The 14,688-nt window shown below is 34.2% G+C and overlaps 1 protein-coding gene across 1 annotated transcript in view; it reads right to left on the bottom strand.

Moving 5' to 3' along the window:
• The window catches only part of LOC110032723 (CASP-like protein 5C1), a 25,419-nt gene extending 22,854 nt beyond the window's left edge, over positions 1–2,565 (bottom strand). The window contains exon 1 of the mRNA XM_020736451.1: positions 2,097–2,565. Coding sequence (XP_020592110.1) covers positions 2,097–2,227 — 131 coding nt within the window. The 5' untranslated portion in view covers positions 2,228–2,565. The remainder of the gene's footprint in view (positions 1–2,096) is intronic.
• Between the last annotated feature and the right edge of the window lie 12,123 nt (positions 2,566–14,688).

Here is a 14,688-nt window from a genome sequence, read left to right as displayed (position 1 = left end):
TTCTAAGTCAAGCTTTCAAGTTTTGTAATCTCTCTTTATTAGTGAAGCTTTATCTTCTCTAACTCTTCTTCCTATTCTACTTTCAAGAGAGTGCTTTTGAGTTGTTAGTTGGGAAGGTTAGGTTGATTTAGTGCTAAGAAAGAGCGTTAAAGCCGCACGGACAACTCGAGAAAAGTTAGTTCGTGATAAATAGCTCGCAATCCAGTCTTCCACGCTCGCACATAGCACATTGAAATCGACTATCACTTCATTCGGGAGAAAATTCTATCGAACGATCAACCAATGAAAAGCCAATTGCATCTTCACAAAATCGCTCCCAACTCCTTGCTTCCAATTCCTTCATAACAAGCTGACACTTCAAAAACGCCGCATTAGCTTGAAGAGGGATAATAATGAATATTCTCCACTTAGCACTATGACAACCTTTAATACTGGATAAACATATTTCCTCTTCTACTTCCTCTTCTAACCTCTAACCACTTTTCTTAAAAAGATTCCTTTTACACCTTTAGATGATGGTACCCGGTAGTTACAGTAAGAAGTATAGATTAGGAAATACTCTTCATGTTGCTACTCTTTGTTATTTTTGTGAATGAAGTAAAATCTTCTTTATTGTTACTGCTCCTTGCCTGACGGTATTATCCTCTTCTTTATTCTTCTGTTCTTCTTAGACTGTTTTAGACATCCCATAAAAAAATAAGAGAGCTCTCATCTCCATAGAAATAGGAGAATAAACATTTTCACAAACTTTATGAAAATAGAAGATTTTGTCCTTAATCTTCCCTGCATTACAATCCGCACCTCCAATGGAGTATGATTAGTGGAGTTCTACACAAAGGCAGGACTATTTGTCGAACACCCAAAGATTTTGTTATTCTTCTTATTCTATGGTTTGTCCATGGTAGCAGTTGGACTTTCTTTGTATATCTCCGGTCATACTTTGCTTTCTTGGACAAGGAAACAAAAATAAAACAAACTACTGATAGAAGCCTGTTAAAAAGCTGTAAATAATATTACATGATAATAAACTGTTGAGAAATTAGGGCGAAGAAAAATAAGAATTGACACAAATCCAGAAGAACACACAGAGATTTAACGAGGTGCGGCAATGTGCCTACGTCCTCGGGAGCAGAGCGGAGAATTTCACTATTTCAGAGGAGTCCACTACATACCCATAGGGTTACACATCATAGATAAAACACCCATAAATAAAATTACCAACACGCCCTCGCTTCCCGCACCCCACTAATCTCTAAGAGATACACCTCTTCACCCCAAGAGACTCCAAATTTTGGTATATTGGTCATACCTAACATAAACACAAACATTTAATGTTGATAATGGGTTTAATTTCAGAAACCAATGCCAACACCTATTCCCATTTATTTCACCCTTTTTTAAAGTTTAAACTCGTTTATTGCATCAACAACAATAATATACTGATTTACTCGTTTCAAGTTTTTTACTAAATAATTCCAAGAATTTAAAATGCTATGAAATATTTTGTGCATGTTAAAATAAACTCTTCAGAAATTTCACCATTATTGAAATCATCCCATATAGGATTACCATTTCATATTGAACAGCGAAATGATAACTGAATAAACACCAGCATCACATCCATAAATTTCAATTCATGCACAAGATAGAGGGAATTATCTAGTTACTTAAAAACAACGGATAATTTAAAAAACCAAGTAAAGAACATGTTGCTAGATTGCCGAAGGGGACAATCCGATCAATTAGTAATTTTCAGATAAAAATCGGACAAAAATAGATTTTAAATCAGGTATTCATTTACAAGAAGTTCGGTCGTCGATGCATATGGCGATCATCATCGTGACTATCGAGGCAATAGATACCTTGTCATGTGCTATTCTACATTTCTTCCAAACTCGCAGGGACAAATTCGATGCATCCATTTACATCTAGTTGCTCACTTATCACTACAATCTGCTACCAAACAGTACAAAGCAAGCGGAACTCCCCCGATTAAACACTTCAATTCATAATCACACGAGATCACAACCAAACAACAGAATTCATATTGAAATTTACCCAATCAAACTAAATCTACAAAAGTAATGAAAACATACCAAAAAGCCGTATATCCATAGAACTCAACGCCAACGGACATGAAAAGGAGGGAAGCGATGGAGAAGAAAGCCTGCCCCAACCTAAGAGACAAACTGGCTGCCGTGCCGAACGATCCAGGAACCCCATCCATCGAACAGATTTCACCTCGCCGGGGCAGAACAACAGCGCCAATGCATGTAATCGACGACGCCTCCGCTTGCCCTTTTCCTCCCAATACCGCATCCTAACCTCTCTTCCTACCTTCCCTGCTTCTCCTCCTTCCCATGAAATGGAAACAATCGATCTCTTCTCCTCCTTCAAGTTCGTCTGAATCGCATCCGGTTGATTGATAGAGGAACAATTCAAATAATGGATGGAGATGGAGATGGAGGGGATCGGAGCAACTTGGTTCGATTCGGAGGCCTTTTTGCTTTGTTCTTCGCAAATGGAAACGTGGCGCTCAGCTTGCGAGCGTGAGAGAGCGTTGAAATTATGTCATGGAATTTGTTCTCCACGTTTGTCGTGGAGCATTTAAATTAAGATATTTACTTTTATTTATTTATTTACTTTCATAAAAAAAAATTACACGAAGCTAGGGCTGTCAAAACGGCTCGTTGTTCGCGAACAGCTCGTGTTCAGCTCGTTAATTTTGTTTGATAAGTTAATGAGCTGAACACGAACTAAGATGTGTTCGTTCGTGTTCAGCTCGTTTTGGCTCGAAATACTACTCATCAAGTATGTGTATATATATATATATATAAAGTAGTATTTTAAAAAAATCTAATTGACTATAAGACTACAAAGATTTATAATCAATTAAAATATTGATTAAGAAAATAGAATAAAAATTATTAAATTAGATTCAAATGATGTTTTAATATAAATAATAATTTTTAAATCTTGTTTAAACTCTTATTGTCTTATGTCTTATGCCTACATGATTAGGGTTGTTAAAAGGACTCTTTGTTCGTGAACAACAAATGAGCCGAACACCAACACAATTTTTGAACTCGAAATATAAACGAGCCGAACACGAGCGTACACGAAGCATAACATGTTAGATTTGAATAACAACCTCAAAATGGACAAAATATAGAGACTCTAGTCTGTACATACAAATGACCAACTGTCAGGTGACAGCGCGACATACGCGTTGAGGCGGCACCCGATCATGTCGAACTGTCGCCCAACGATTGATCTCTGCATGTACAACAATATTTTATCCTCGTGATGAGAAAGGACATCATTTATATTAATTTATATTTATTTAAAAAAATCAATTATATTAAATTTCATGTAATTTAATATTTTTTTAGGGAAAAACAATATGTTAAACTCGTAAATTTATGACACTAATTTATAAGATTTTAAATAATGATTCATGCCTTGAATAAATTAACACATAAAATGATTTAGTTATGCAAATGCATCATATTAATTTATATGAAATATTTTTCTCTTTGTTGATATAAATAAATAAGCTCACATGTTAATGTAGAAAAATTTTAAAAATACATAAAATACATATATAATTAAAAAATAAAAAAAATCAATCATTATTGCAAATGATTTGTCAGGCTTCAAAAAATATATAATTTAAATTTAAAATTTCAAAAAATAATCTCCATCCCAAGGGGATAGTTCGGGCTTGAAATGGGTTGTCCATAGGCGGACCTGCCCAGCAGCTATTCTTAGTGCACGAATGACTCATTTATTTCTTACTAGCAATTGTGTAAAATAAACATTCATAAATTTCAAAAATGGCTAACCATCGAGCGTCACATCATTATACACGGCGGGCGATGTGACGGTCATTTATTGACCTTCCAGACGTGCATAGAGAATATATTTTCCTGATTTTGGCACTAGTCTTGACACCATTAAAATCATTCAAGATAAGTTGTAACTAAGGCCGAAGCTACGGTCTAAATTTCAAGAGAAAATAGATTAATTGTTGGAGGGGAAATTACAAAAAGACCACCCAAAACTAACTAATTACAAATCAAGCCCTCTCTTTCATTCATTTTTCAAATTCTCGCTTGAAAATCAAAATTCGTGGTAAACACCAACCCATATATATATATATATTTTATCAAATTCTCAATAATTTGGTCGTGGCACCGCTAAATACATCGGGTAGGCAATTCAAAGAAATAACTTGAAGGCTTAATTTGTAAATATCAATGTTTTGGGCTGTCTATGTGTAATTATCCCAAAACTTTTTTTTTACCTTTTTTTAATGCTTTTTTTAATGAATGGAGAAGATAAAAAGGGTGCCGACACTACGTAAGTTAAGTGATTCCGTAGGACCGTAGCAGCATTGAAAAAAAAAATCCTATTTAACTAGCTATCATTAGCTAATATTTACAATTAAGTAGTTAAACATTATAATTATAATTAATTAATTTGCAATCATTAATAAAAATAGGTCTATTTTTTTCAAAACTTATCATTTAGACATCTTTGAGACAAAATTAAAACCTTTATATCATAATAAAAATCTAATATATAATAGTTGAATATTTGAGTTAGCAACAATACTTCAAAATATAATATTGCCGGTTTCTTATATGTTTAGATGAATAAAAATCCTATATCTTTTGATGATTATAACTTCTATAATTATTATGTAATATATGTTAAAAATAATGTTAATGATAACAGTAAATAAATAAATTAATTAATTCTAAGTATAATTGTTAAGCCGTTTGAGTACTAGAAGTTGAAGAGGGGCTCCTTTCATCCATAGCCTATAGAGAATGAGCAAGAACTAGAAAGAGCGAGAGTGTGGTCTGTTGGTTAGAGTCTCAAATTAAGGATAGAAGAGGTGACACGAACTTCTTGTACGAGGGAAGAAGAAGAATCGTGGGCATTGATTGAAGAGTCGAAGTCTGGCGAGACTCTAATTTGCGAGTTAAGGTAAACTTTTGTGTTATAATTGTTTATTCGAATTTTATATACACTAAATTGATATATATATATATATATATATTTAATTTGTTAGTATGAAATTATGTTAATTGAGGTTAGGTAGGCTAATAAGAAAATTGTGCATGAGAGTAAGGGAAGAGATCGATCTAAAAGCCTATAAAGTAAATTTTAAGTCTTATATTATTATTAGAATTAATGATATAGTTAGTCAAATTAATGTTATTAAACTTTTATTGAAATAGAAAGTGTGGAAGAAGGCTATTCAGATTTAAAATTGATAAGAGATTGATGATATAAGTAAGTGAAGGGATAGATGTTAAAGAGATCATTTAAGGCAAATATGAGTAATTCCTTTCTTATTGGAATTAGATTAATGATTTATTTAGAAGTTGCATTTCAAAATGATCAAAGTGAACTTGCAACATGTTATTAAAAATAAATATTTCATTTATGTTGTGTATTTCAAATGTTAGAAAGATGTCTCACAAATGTGAGGAACATAATTAACATATGAAAGTACATTTAAATGATTTTTGAATTGATATGAAATGGTAAATAAATGATTAAGTTAATCAAGATTCACTCCCAGATGGTACTGGCAGGGATGTCATGTATTTGTGCACAATAAAGAAAATGGAAATGGTAAAGATAAAAGGTGTAATTCGAGTGCAAAATTTTCATGGTATTTACATATACAAATTTGATAATACATTTGAGTATTACGGTGATCCTAAGATAACATCTTAAAAGTAAAATAAAGGTTAATAATATAAACATTTAAACTGAAATAAGAAATGTTATATTAAACTGAAAGATTATAGTTCGATAAATTAATGAACTACATTTCATTTAGTCATTTATGCATAACATACACATATTAATTTAATGAATAATAAGATTATAATTGCTGACCAACTCATAAGAACTTAATATTGAATTAAATTATTTTTTCAAGAAAAGCAGTAGATTGATACATTTGACTTGAGGGATTTAGTTTACATGATGAGGACTACTGTTAATAAATATTATGATTACAGTCCCTTTTTACTATTTTTTTCTTTTGGGAAGTGATATATTGTCATATACTAGCTTGAAATATCGTGTACAAGCTTTAATGTGAATGGTTTAATTTTAATGTGTTTTACTTTGTGATTTCTCAATGCCTCTTTTATATATATAAGAACTTTTGAATATCTATGGAAAGTAAACTAAATATTAATATGGTTCGACAGCAATTCTTAACATGGTTAATTCAAAACTATCAATTCAAATTGTGACATATTAGATATTGAAAGCATATATTATGTTACTTAAGCCTTTTGAGATTTTTAATAAGTAGATAAGCATATGATAAAAAATAGTTAATATTCTTCATGGGAACAAAAATTATCTATCTTTTGATTCTTATTCCTTTTAAAATTAAAGATAATTAAAATACTTATATTTCAAAAATTTTATGTCTCTAAGCTTTTTAGATAAATAAAATAACTATAACTTTTGAAGTTTATATTTTTTGAGATCTTTCAATATATATATATATATCCTTATAATACTTTTAGAAAAAAGAATTTATCTTTTGAGATATACATCTCTTATGATTTTCAGAAAAAAACTTTCAAAAAGTAAAACACATGAATCCCAGTTCATTTTAATACCATAATGACCCCCCAAAAAACATAATACATAGGAAGCACAAAACTCTTATGTAATGTATCTATTGGGCTGTCAAAAAAGTTTGTTCGTGAATAGCTCATATTCGGCTAGTTAAGTTACTCATGTTTTAATCATTCATTAAGTAAGCAAGCCAAACACAAACAATCCTTTGTTTGATCATGTCCAACTTGTTTTAGCTCGATTAAAGAGCTTATATATATTATCATATATATGTATATCTAATTTCAAAATCATTGCAGCTTGTATGAACATGTGGTTTTGCGGCTTCGACTGCACATAAGTGGTGTATATTCATCTATTTTTTAAATTAATTAAAACTAGTCAATTTCAAGTCGATCATGAATAAGAATATTTGAATAGAGTCAAACACAAACACATTGTTCACGAGAAATTTCAAACAATTTCGAATGAGCCAAGCACGCCCGTTTACATTCCTTGTATCCGCATGTCATGCCTTGACTTTACTATTTACATATATAACACTTCAGTGTTTTAACCCAATTCATGAAAAGGTAAATGTCCATCGTGACCTGTATGGGCTATGAAATCATGAGCAATTAGGAACAATGGATTAACGCTCATGCACAAAAAAATATTTCCCCACAAAACGGATGAAGCTCCAGCACCATTTTCTACCAATTTGACTCTTACACCCAAGTATTATAGTGCCTCATACAGTCTAGTCAATAAATAGAAGGAAGATTTACATACATACTCACTCAATTCCTATGTATTTTACACATCTAGCACCAAAACTTCAATTTTTACATGCATATCCCAACTTACCTATGCTTGAAAAGGTGAATTTCACGTTTTTAAAGTGAAAATTGTAGTATTTTTATGGGAAATGAAATATCTGGATCCTGGGATGTAACTGCCTCTAAATAATCAATAAATAGAATGTAATTCTCCTTATCTTTTTCACATTTTAAAATGGGATTGTTAGGAAGTTGTAAAGATTTCTCTTACTTGTAATTTTTTTCTAGATCCACTAGATGACGACCTCAATGTTCTAAAATTTGTCGAACCTCCAATGAACCAATGTTGATTAATGTGCAGTCAACAAACATTCATTAATCAATATCCTACTCCAAACAGAAACCCTTCTCTCCTTATGCCAAATGACGCTCGTTGTTTTGGCCGAACATCATTTGTCATTATACACTAACCAATGTCAATCATTCTCTTCATGGACAAACATTCGTCAATCAATATCCTACTCCCAATAAAAACCATTCTCTCTTTACACCAAATGATGCTCGCTGTTTTGCCCTAACATCATCTGTCATTATAGACTAACCAATGTCAATCATCATCATCATCATCATCATCATCGTTTAATGTCAAATTTTCCTTGCCAACATTGCCGCATCTTATTGCTTCTTAAAGAAATAACTGTAATTAAGATTTTACATTACATTTTTGTCTTCTCTAGTTATGAGTAGGAGCACAAGCTTACGACCTTTAATCAAAATGAGTGGATATACTCTGACTGAACTTCTATCACTAAACTTTCTGAATTCGATGTCATGTCAACAACTAGAGCACAACCATAGTTGGTTTGAATGATGGAACTTCATTCTACCCTAAGATGACATGAATTGATTACATCTAAGCAGTTCAATTCATCTAAAGGTTAAAGAATAAAGGAAAAATATTTTATAATCGAGGTTACTCTGCGAAGTGGTAAATATAAAGATTAGAAAGCGAGAAAAGTTGAAAGAACAAGGGGCTGCATGTCAATAGATGAGCTTTAACTTAATTGAATTCAATAAATCTTATAAATTCAAATTTAGCAAATACTGGGAGGTTAAATCCCAAAATTGCTTGACATGACCTTCATTAAATCCAATTAAATTCTACAAAACTATTTGATAACTTCTATCAGGATTTAAATCTATTACTAAAACGTCAGTTTAATTTACTATTTAAAATTTAATTATTAAAATTAATTAAATTGAATTTATATTTAATTTTAATTATGCTTTTTAGGAATTAATTATTCACTAAACAAATAATATTAGTAAAATTTCATTAAACTAATTATTTATTCTGCAATAATTTAATATTTATAAACAATTACTTATACTTTATTAAATAAATAAAAATTTAATATACATTTTATTTTTATTAATTAAGTATTAAATAATTATATATACATTTATCCAATTATATTTAATGTAATAATATATTAATTATTAATCTTAACTTAAATAAAATTAAATTAATACCACAAACCTATTTATCCCTTTCTTCTTCCGCCGATACCCTCGCCTAGATTGAAGCCCTTCTCCAAGTCCCTCCTCCTCCCCAACTTTACCCAAACCCTGACCGAACCATTCAAATACGGTCGCGTTTAGAGCTAGTTGGGAACACAATGATGAGATAGTGACATACAGAGATCACCACAACTCCACCTTGTGCTCCGCTCCTGGCAGAAACCATCGAAGAAAGTAACCATTTTCGCGCCATTCTTTCTCTTTACTCTTCCCATATTTACTAAATCAGCCGATTCATAGCATTTAGTGAATCCGGGATTTACGACTGAAAACCGCAAAATCTGGATTTATCAAAGTCGTGTCATTATTTTGTCCAAACTGGCAATCTAAAAAAATTTAGCCTGAATCTTGGTTAAATCCTGGTCTAAATTCGTTGCAAAAAAACCCCTAGGGGATGAGATTTATAAAATCCTAGAAGCCTTGATTTGAATAGTGCAATTCACAGTATAATAATGAAAGTCTTAGGCTCTGTGGGGCGGCGGCAGGGTTGCGGCGCGGCGCCGCTATTTTCGACAGTTTTCGCCACTTCGGCTTGCCACGATATTCCCCGAACGCGGAAAGCACCCAAGGACCTACGTCCTAGCTTCACTTTCCTGCTTTTTAGAATACTATGCTTCAACACCCTTAGCGGGTGTTTGGCTACAAGTAGGATTTACCGTTAGTAGGATATAATAGTAAATCCAAAAATCATAAATTAGTTAATTCCACCCTCCCCGTGGATTTAACAAAGCTGGATTTAATCCAAATAGACGGCAAAATTTCGGCACCTAAATCCAAAAATTCGTAAATCTGCATAACTAGTGCATTTTTTGTGTTTGGCTGGATTTCATAAATCTGGTGATAAATCTGATGCAACAGGAGACAATTTTTCCATAAATATTAGGGCAAACAAATACTTTATTTCACCAAATCTCAAGTCAAAGAAATAAAACACCACACAACTCACACAAACACAAAAATAAGGTAGGTGATCTCTCCCAAATCCTACAATTTGAGAGGTAGGAAATCTCCCTCAAACCCTAGCCCTAAAACTCACAACCACAATCTCATGCATAACCCCAACCCTAAACAAATTAACCTTATTTATACCCAAAAATAACAATAATAAATGACTAGATTGCCCTTAGGCTAGTTAATACATAATTGCACTTGGGCACCAACTTAACAATACTCTCCTCTCAAAAAAACATCTTATCCTTAAGGTGTATAAAAGGAAATTATTGTTGGATCAAGCTCCCCTGCCTCCTCGTCACATACCACGAGAACCTATAATGTCTAACCCTTGTAACGTTGTCAAGGAGCGAACTTTTAATGACACCAAAAACATAAACCCTTTGTTCGTTTCTCCTGAATATTTGTCTATGTAGGGCATTTGAATGTCGCTGTAGGTTGTGGCCCATTATTCATGTCCTGTGTAGCCTCCTTCTAGACTTTCACTATTTGAGATTTTGGTATCATCATTGTTGTAGCAATTCAGCATGATGCTCCACCTGTCTGTTAATTTGCATTTTTATCTTCAATCAACTACGCTAATTTTATAGTTTAACCAAATCCTCACGGTCTCAGCAGATGAAGGAACGCTTGAATCTGTCTTTAATCCGTTCATGAAGTTTCCTTCCAACACTTCTTACAGTATCCCTCTCATCTCAAATTTCTCCTTCTACTCCATGATGGTCTCCTCCTAACACAAGGAAAAGAATTGTTTGTGTGGGTTTCCTTCCAGAATGGCTCAGAAACGTTCTAACAAGCAATTCTTAAGATCCTTTCGCGAGCGAAAGGAGTATCAAACCTTCCTCTACTGAAACCACGTTAGGGCTTTCCCATTTAAATCTAAACCTTCCGCAATGAGCTTCACCTCCCCATTTAGCCAATTTATCGTGAAATATCGTTCCACCCACTACATCCACCCATATGCCTATTTTCCCTCGAAGATCAGCATCTTCAACCTCATAATCCTAATATCTCCATCCCAAATTCCTCTCCCTCTGATGTTTCCCCCATGTATTTAGGGTAAAACTCCATCCTTCAATCATAGTCATAACCCATCTCGGTTTCTCCCCTTCTTCTTGCTCCTCCATGTCTTGCATAACCCCTTCTTCATGTTTCGGCACAACCCCTCCATCGGAAATCTCTACTCCAACCCCCATCGAAGCCCTAAAAAGGCTTTCTTGATGGTGGATGTTTTTCTCCTCATATTTCACTCGTCTGAGCTCTTTCTCTTATAATTTAGCCAAGGGGATTCCAACGGGGTTTTAGATTGCATCTCAATAAATTTTCTCATCATCTCTTCCAAGCTCTCAAATCAACTCTTAAGTTGTCGGTTTTCTAAGAAGGAAGATCTTCCTTCAATGGTTAAAATCGTTCCTCCATCCTGTATCTGATTTGGCTCATTTGTTCCTCTTCTTTCTTCTCCAAATCATCAACTTTCTTGGTCTTCATTACTTCCGCGAAGATTTTTTGTTACAAAGGTGGGAATACTATAAGTTAAAATGCAGTTGTTGGCTTATTAGGTAGCCCGAATCTCGATTGTACTGTGAGGTCCTATGTCGTAATCCAGCCAGATCGCCTAAATAGCAATTTAGGAGGTTGTACGCAATCCTGTCATCACTTCCCAGTTAGCTCAATCACAATTGTCTCACGCGGTCCTATCGTTGCTTCTCAGCTAGCTCAAATAGAGGCTATATAGTGTGGAATGTTTATGCCGCAATGAGAGTTTCAAGTCTTTGTACACCACAATCTCGTCGTAGCCTCTCAGCAAGCTCTAATTGAATTGTATCGCGAGGTTACTAACGTGAAGGCGTGCACATGTATGCCATGATCCTGACCCTAGCCTTCCAGCGACTGTTTCGTGTGGTTTTTACATGTCAGCGTGACGTAGATCCTTGTACGTCACGATCCCTTCCTTTATTTCCATAAATTCCCAAAAAACAACAGCTCTGATACTAATTTGATACAACATAGAAGATTTTTCCATAGAAATTAGAACAAACAAATATTTTATTTCACTGATTTCAAATCAAAGCATTATAACACCACACAACTCACATAAATAGATAAAAAATATGCACCTAAAATTTCAGAGATAGGTGGTTTCTCCCAAATCCTTCAATTCAAGAGGTAGGAAATATCTTTCAAACCCTAACCCCCAAACCTAAGTATATAGTCTATTTGTACCCAACAATAATAACTAAAAAAAAGGGCTAGATTGCCCTTAGGCTAGTAAAGACAGAATTATCCTTAGGCAGCAGCATAACAAAATCTTATTAAAAAGTTCTACCAAACACCCCCTTAATCAGAGTACCATTTTGTTAATCGAGCTTTTATTTTCTTAAATCACTTGAATAATTTGAAATGGTGTTTACAATATCTATGAGAAAAATATGTGTCGTTAAAAATCGTTGAAGATTTCATCATAGTGAGCATCCCTATAAGTGAAGTGATCACCTCTACAAAGCCCTCAGGCTCCCTGTGAACGATGAACAACCAAACTCATTATATGGATGAAAAGAAACAAATGGGATCTTTCGTACAAATTAGAAAAATAAAATATTTTATTAGAAGAACACCAAACAATACACTCAAATACATAAAAGATAAGCACCTACAAATCGAGTGATAGGCGATCTCTCCCAAATACTACAATTCGAGAGGAAGAAAATCTCTCTCAAACTCTAGCCCTAAAACTCACAACCACAATCTCATGCATAAGCCTAACTCCAAACATATTTGTCCTATTTATACTAAACAATAATAAATTACAATTAACTAAATTGTCTTAAAGCTAATAAATACTAAATTGTCCTTAAGCACCGATGTAACATTACTCCCCTCCCAAAAATGCACATTATCCTCAAGTTGGACAGAACTGTCGTAGTATCAAGACGTATGGCTCTCACGTGGTGTCTCATCTGGCAATCATTTCCATTTAATCAAAAACTCATAGTGACCATCACCATCTCGAAATATCATCTTGTGCACATCCTTAGGCGCATCCAAATCAAATGGGACCCTAACTTCAAGTCAAACCTAGAAAATACTGTCGTCGCATACAACTCATCAAGTAGCTTATTGATCACCATAATCTCTGCTAATTTTGTATCATGTGTCTCTTCCATATAACGTAACTGGATTGAGAAACCCAACCATGCATCCTGAATAACCCTCATGATAGTCTTCAACGATATCAAAGGCTTGCACAACTTGGGTTCACAGCGAAGGGCCATCATCTTGCCTCCCTCCTAAATTTTTGTAATGTCAAAATCAGCCCCTACAAACTCCTCTGCTCTTCTACACATATCTCATTCTCATCATTACTTGTGAATCTCCTTTCGCCCGAAAAGTTGTCGCCGCAAAAGACATTGGTGCAGTTGGATGCAACCCTCTGCAAGGGCCACCCACCATAGTTCCATATTCCATGCCAAAATTCTTCGAAGTGATCTTCTCCAAACCCGAATTATACGTTGTCTCGTTCTGCCTATTGCTACTCCTTCAAAACCTCCAAATGTTGTGTAATTCCCTCCAGATGTTACTGCTCGAATCTGCTCATGATTCCTTCGTTCAATCCTGCCTGCTTCAGTTCATTCTAGTCATTAGGAGGTCTAACTAGTCCTTCCAAGTGTTGTCAATCGTTCATGCTCCTGAGTCTTTTGCTCAATCCTGTAGCTCCAAATTTGTCTAAATTAGCAGTGTTGCCCTAATTTCACACACAATTTCTTCATATAGTCACTCGAATCCAATCTAAATTCCTTCGCTTAATCTCACAACTCCGAATATGCTAAGGCAACAATGATGCTCGGACGTCTTGTGAATCCTACTAGTTGCCTCTCATGATCAAGACGTCGTTTGTCCCGCTGCAGGAGGCAGCAATTTTGCATGAAACTTCGTGATCTTCTTCATAATTTTTTCCAAGGTCCTGAACCTCCGATCAAACAACTCTCTAATACCGACAAAACATTCCTATGTTTCAGATCTGATGTGGCTTATCTTTTTCTCAAACTTCTCTTCCATAGCATCTTTTTTTTTTTGTCTCCTTTACTCTCAGGAAAATTTTCTAACAAGGAATTTTTGTGTTTTGATCCCTTTATTTGCTTCCCAATTAGGTCAATCAGCTGTGACTTGCAACCATGAATCGCTGAGGGAAGGTACCGACACTGCTAGCGAGGCAGAATTTCAATGCAATCCCTCCGTGTGCTACAATTGGAATTCATGTAAGCAACATTCTTGTTGATAAATCTTGTGTTGTCCACTGCATATTGCAAAGGGAAGTGAAGCAAATATATCGCTTTCAATTGTCGTCATTTCCACGTAGTTCTTATCACGACTATATCGTTGACTTCCGTTGTCGCTTCCATGTATGCCATGATCCCGTCGAACTAAGGCAAGCCACGATAGTTGCCTACCTATAGTTGTCGATATTCGATCACGGGACTCTTGTGTCGCGATCCAATTGGTCTTCTTAGTACGTCACGATCCCGTTAGATCCTAGCTAGCAATATTGTCTTTTTGTATGACAGAGGAGGTGTCACAATCCCTTTGTTGTCATCCCCGGGCCGAATTGATCCATCTTCTCTTCTCGGCTCTCTAGATTGTATTGTCATATTCTGAACTTTGTAAGCATCGATCCAATCAAATTCCAAAATCAAATGCTTTGAAACTATTTGATAATATTCTCCGTAGAAATTAGAAAAAAAAAAAAAAATATATATATATATATATATATATATATTTT

Source organism: Phalaenopsis equestris, unplaced genomic scaffold, assembly GCF_001263595.1.
Source record: "Phalaenopsis equestris unplaced genomic scaffold, ASM126359v1 Scaffold001013, whole genome shotgun sequence".
In the NCBI taxonomy this organism is placed as follows: Eukaryota; Viridiplantae; Streptophyta; class Magnoliopsida; order Asparagales; family Orchidaceae; genus Phalaenopsis; species Phalaenopsis equestris.
Note: the sequence above shows the minus strand (reverse complement) of the source record. Positions and strands in the feature narration are given on the sequence as shown.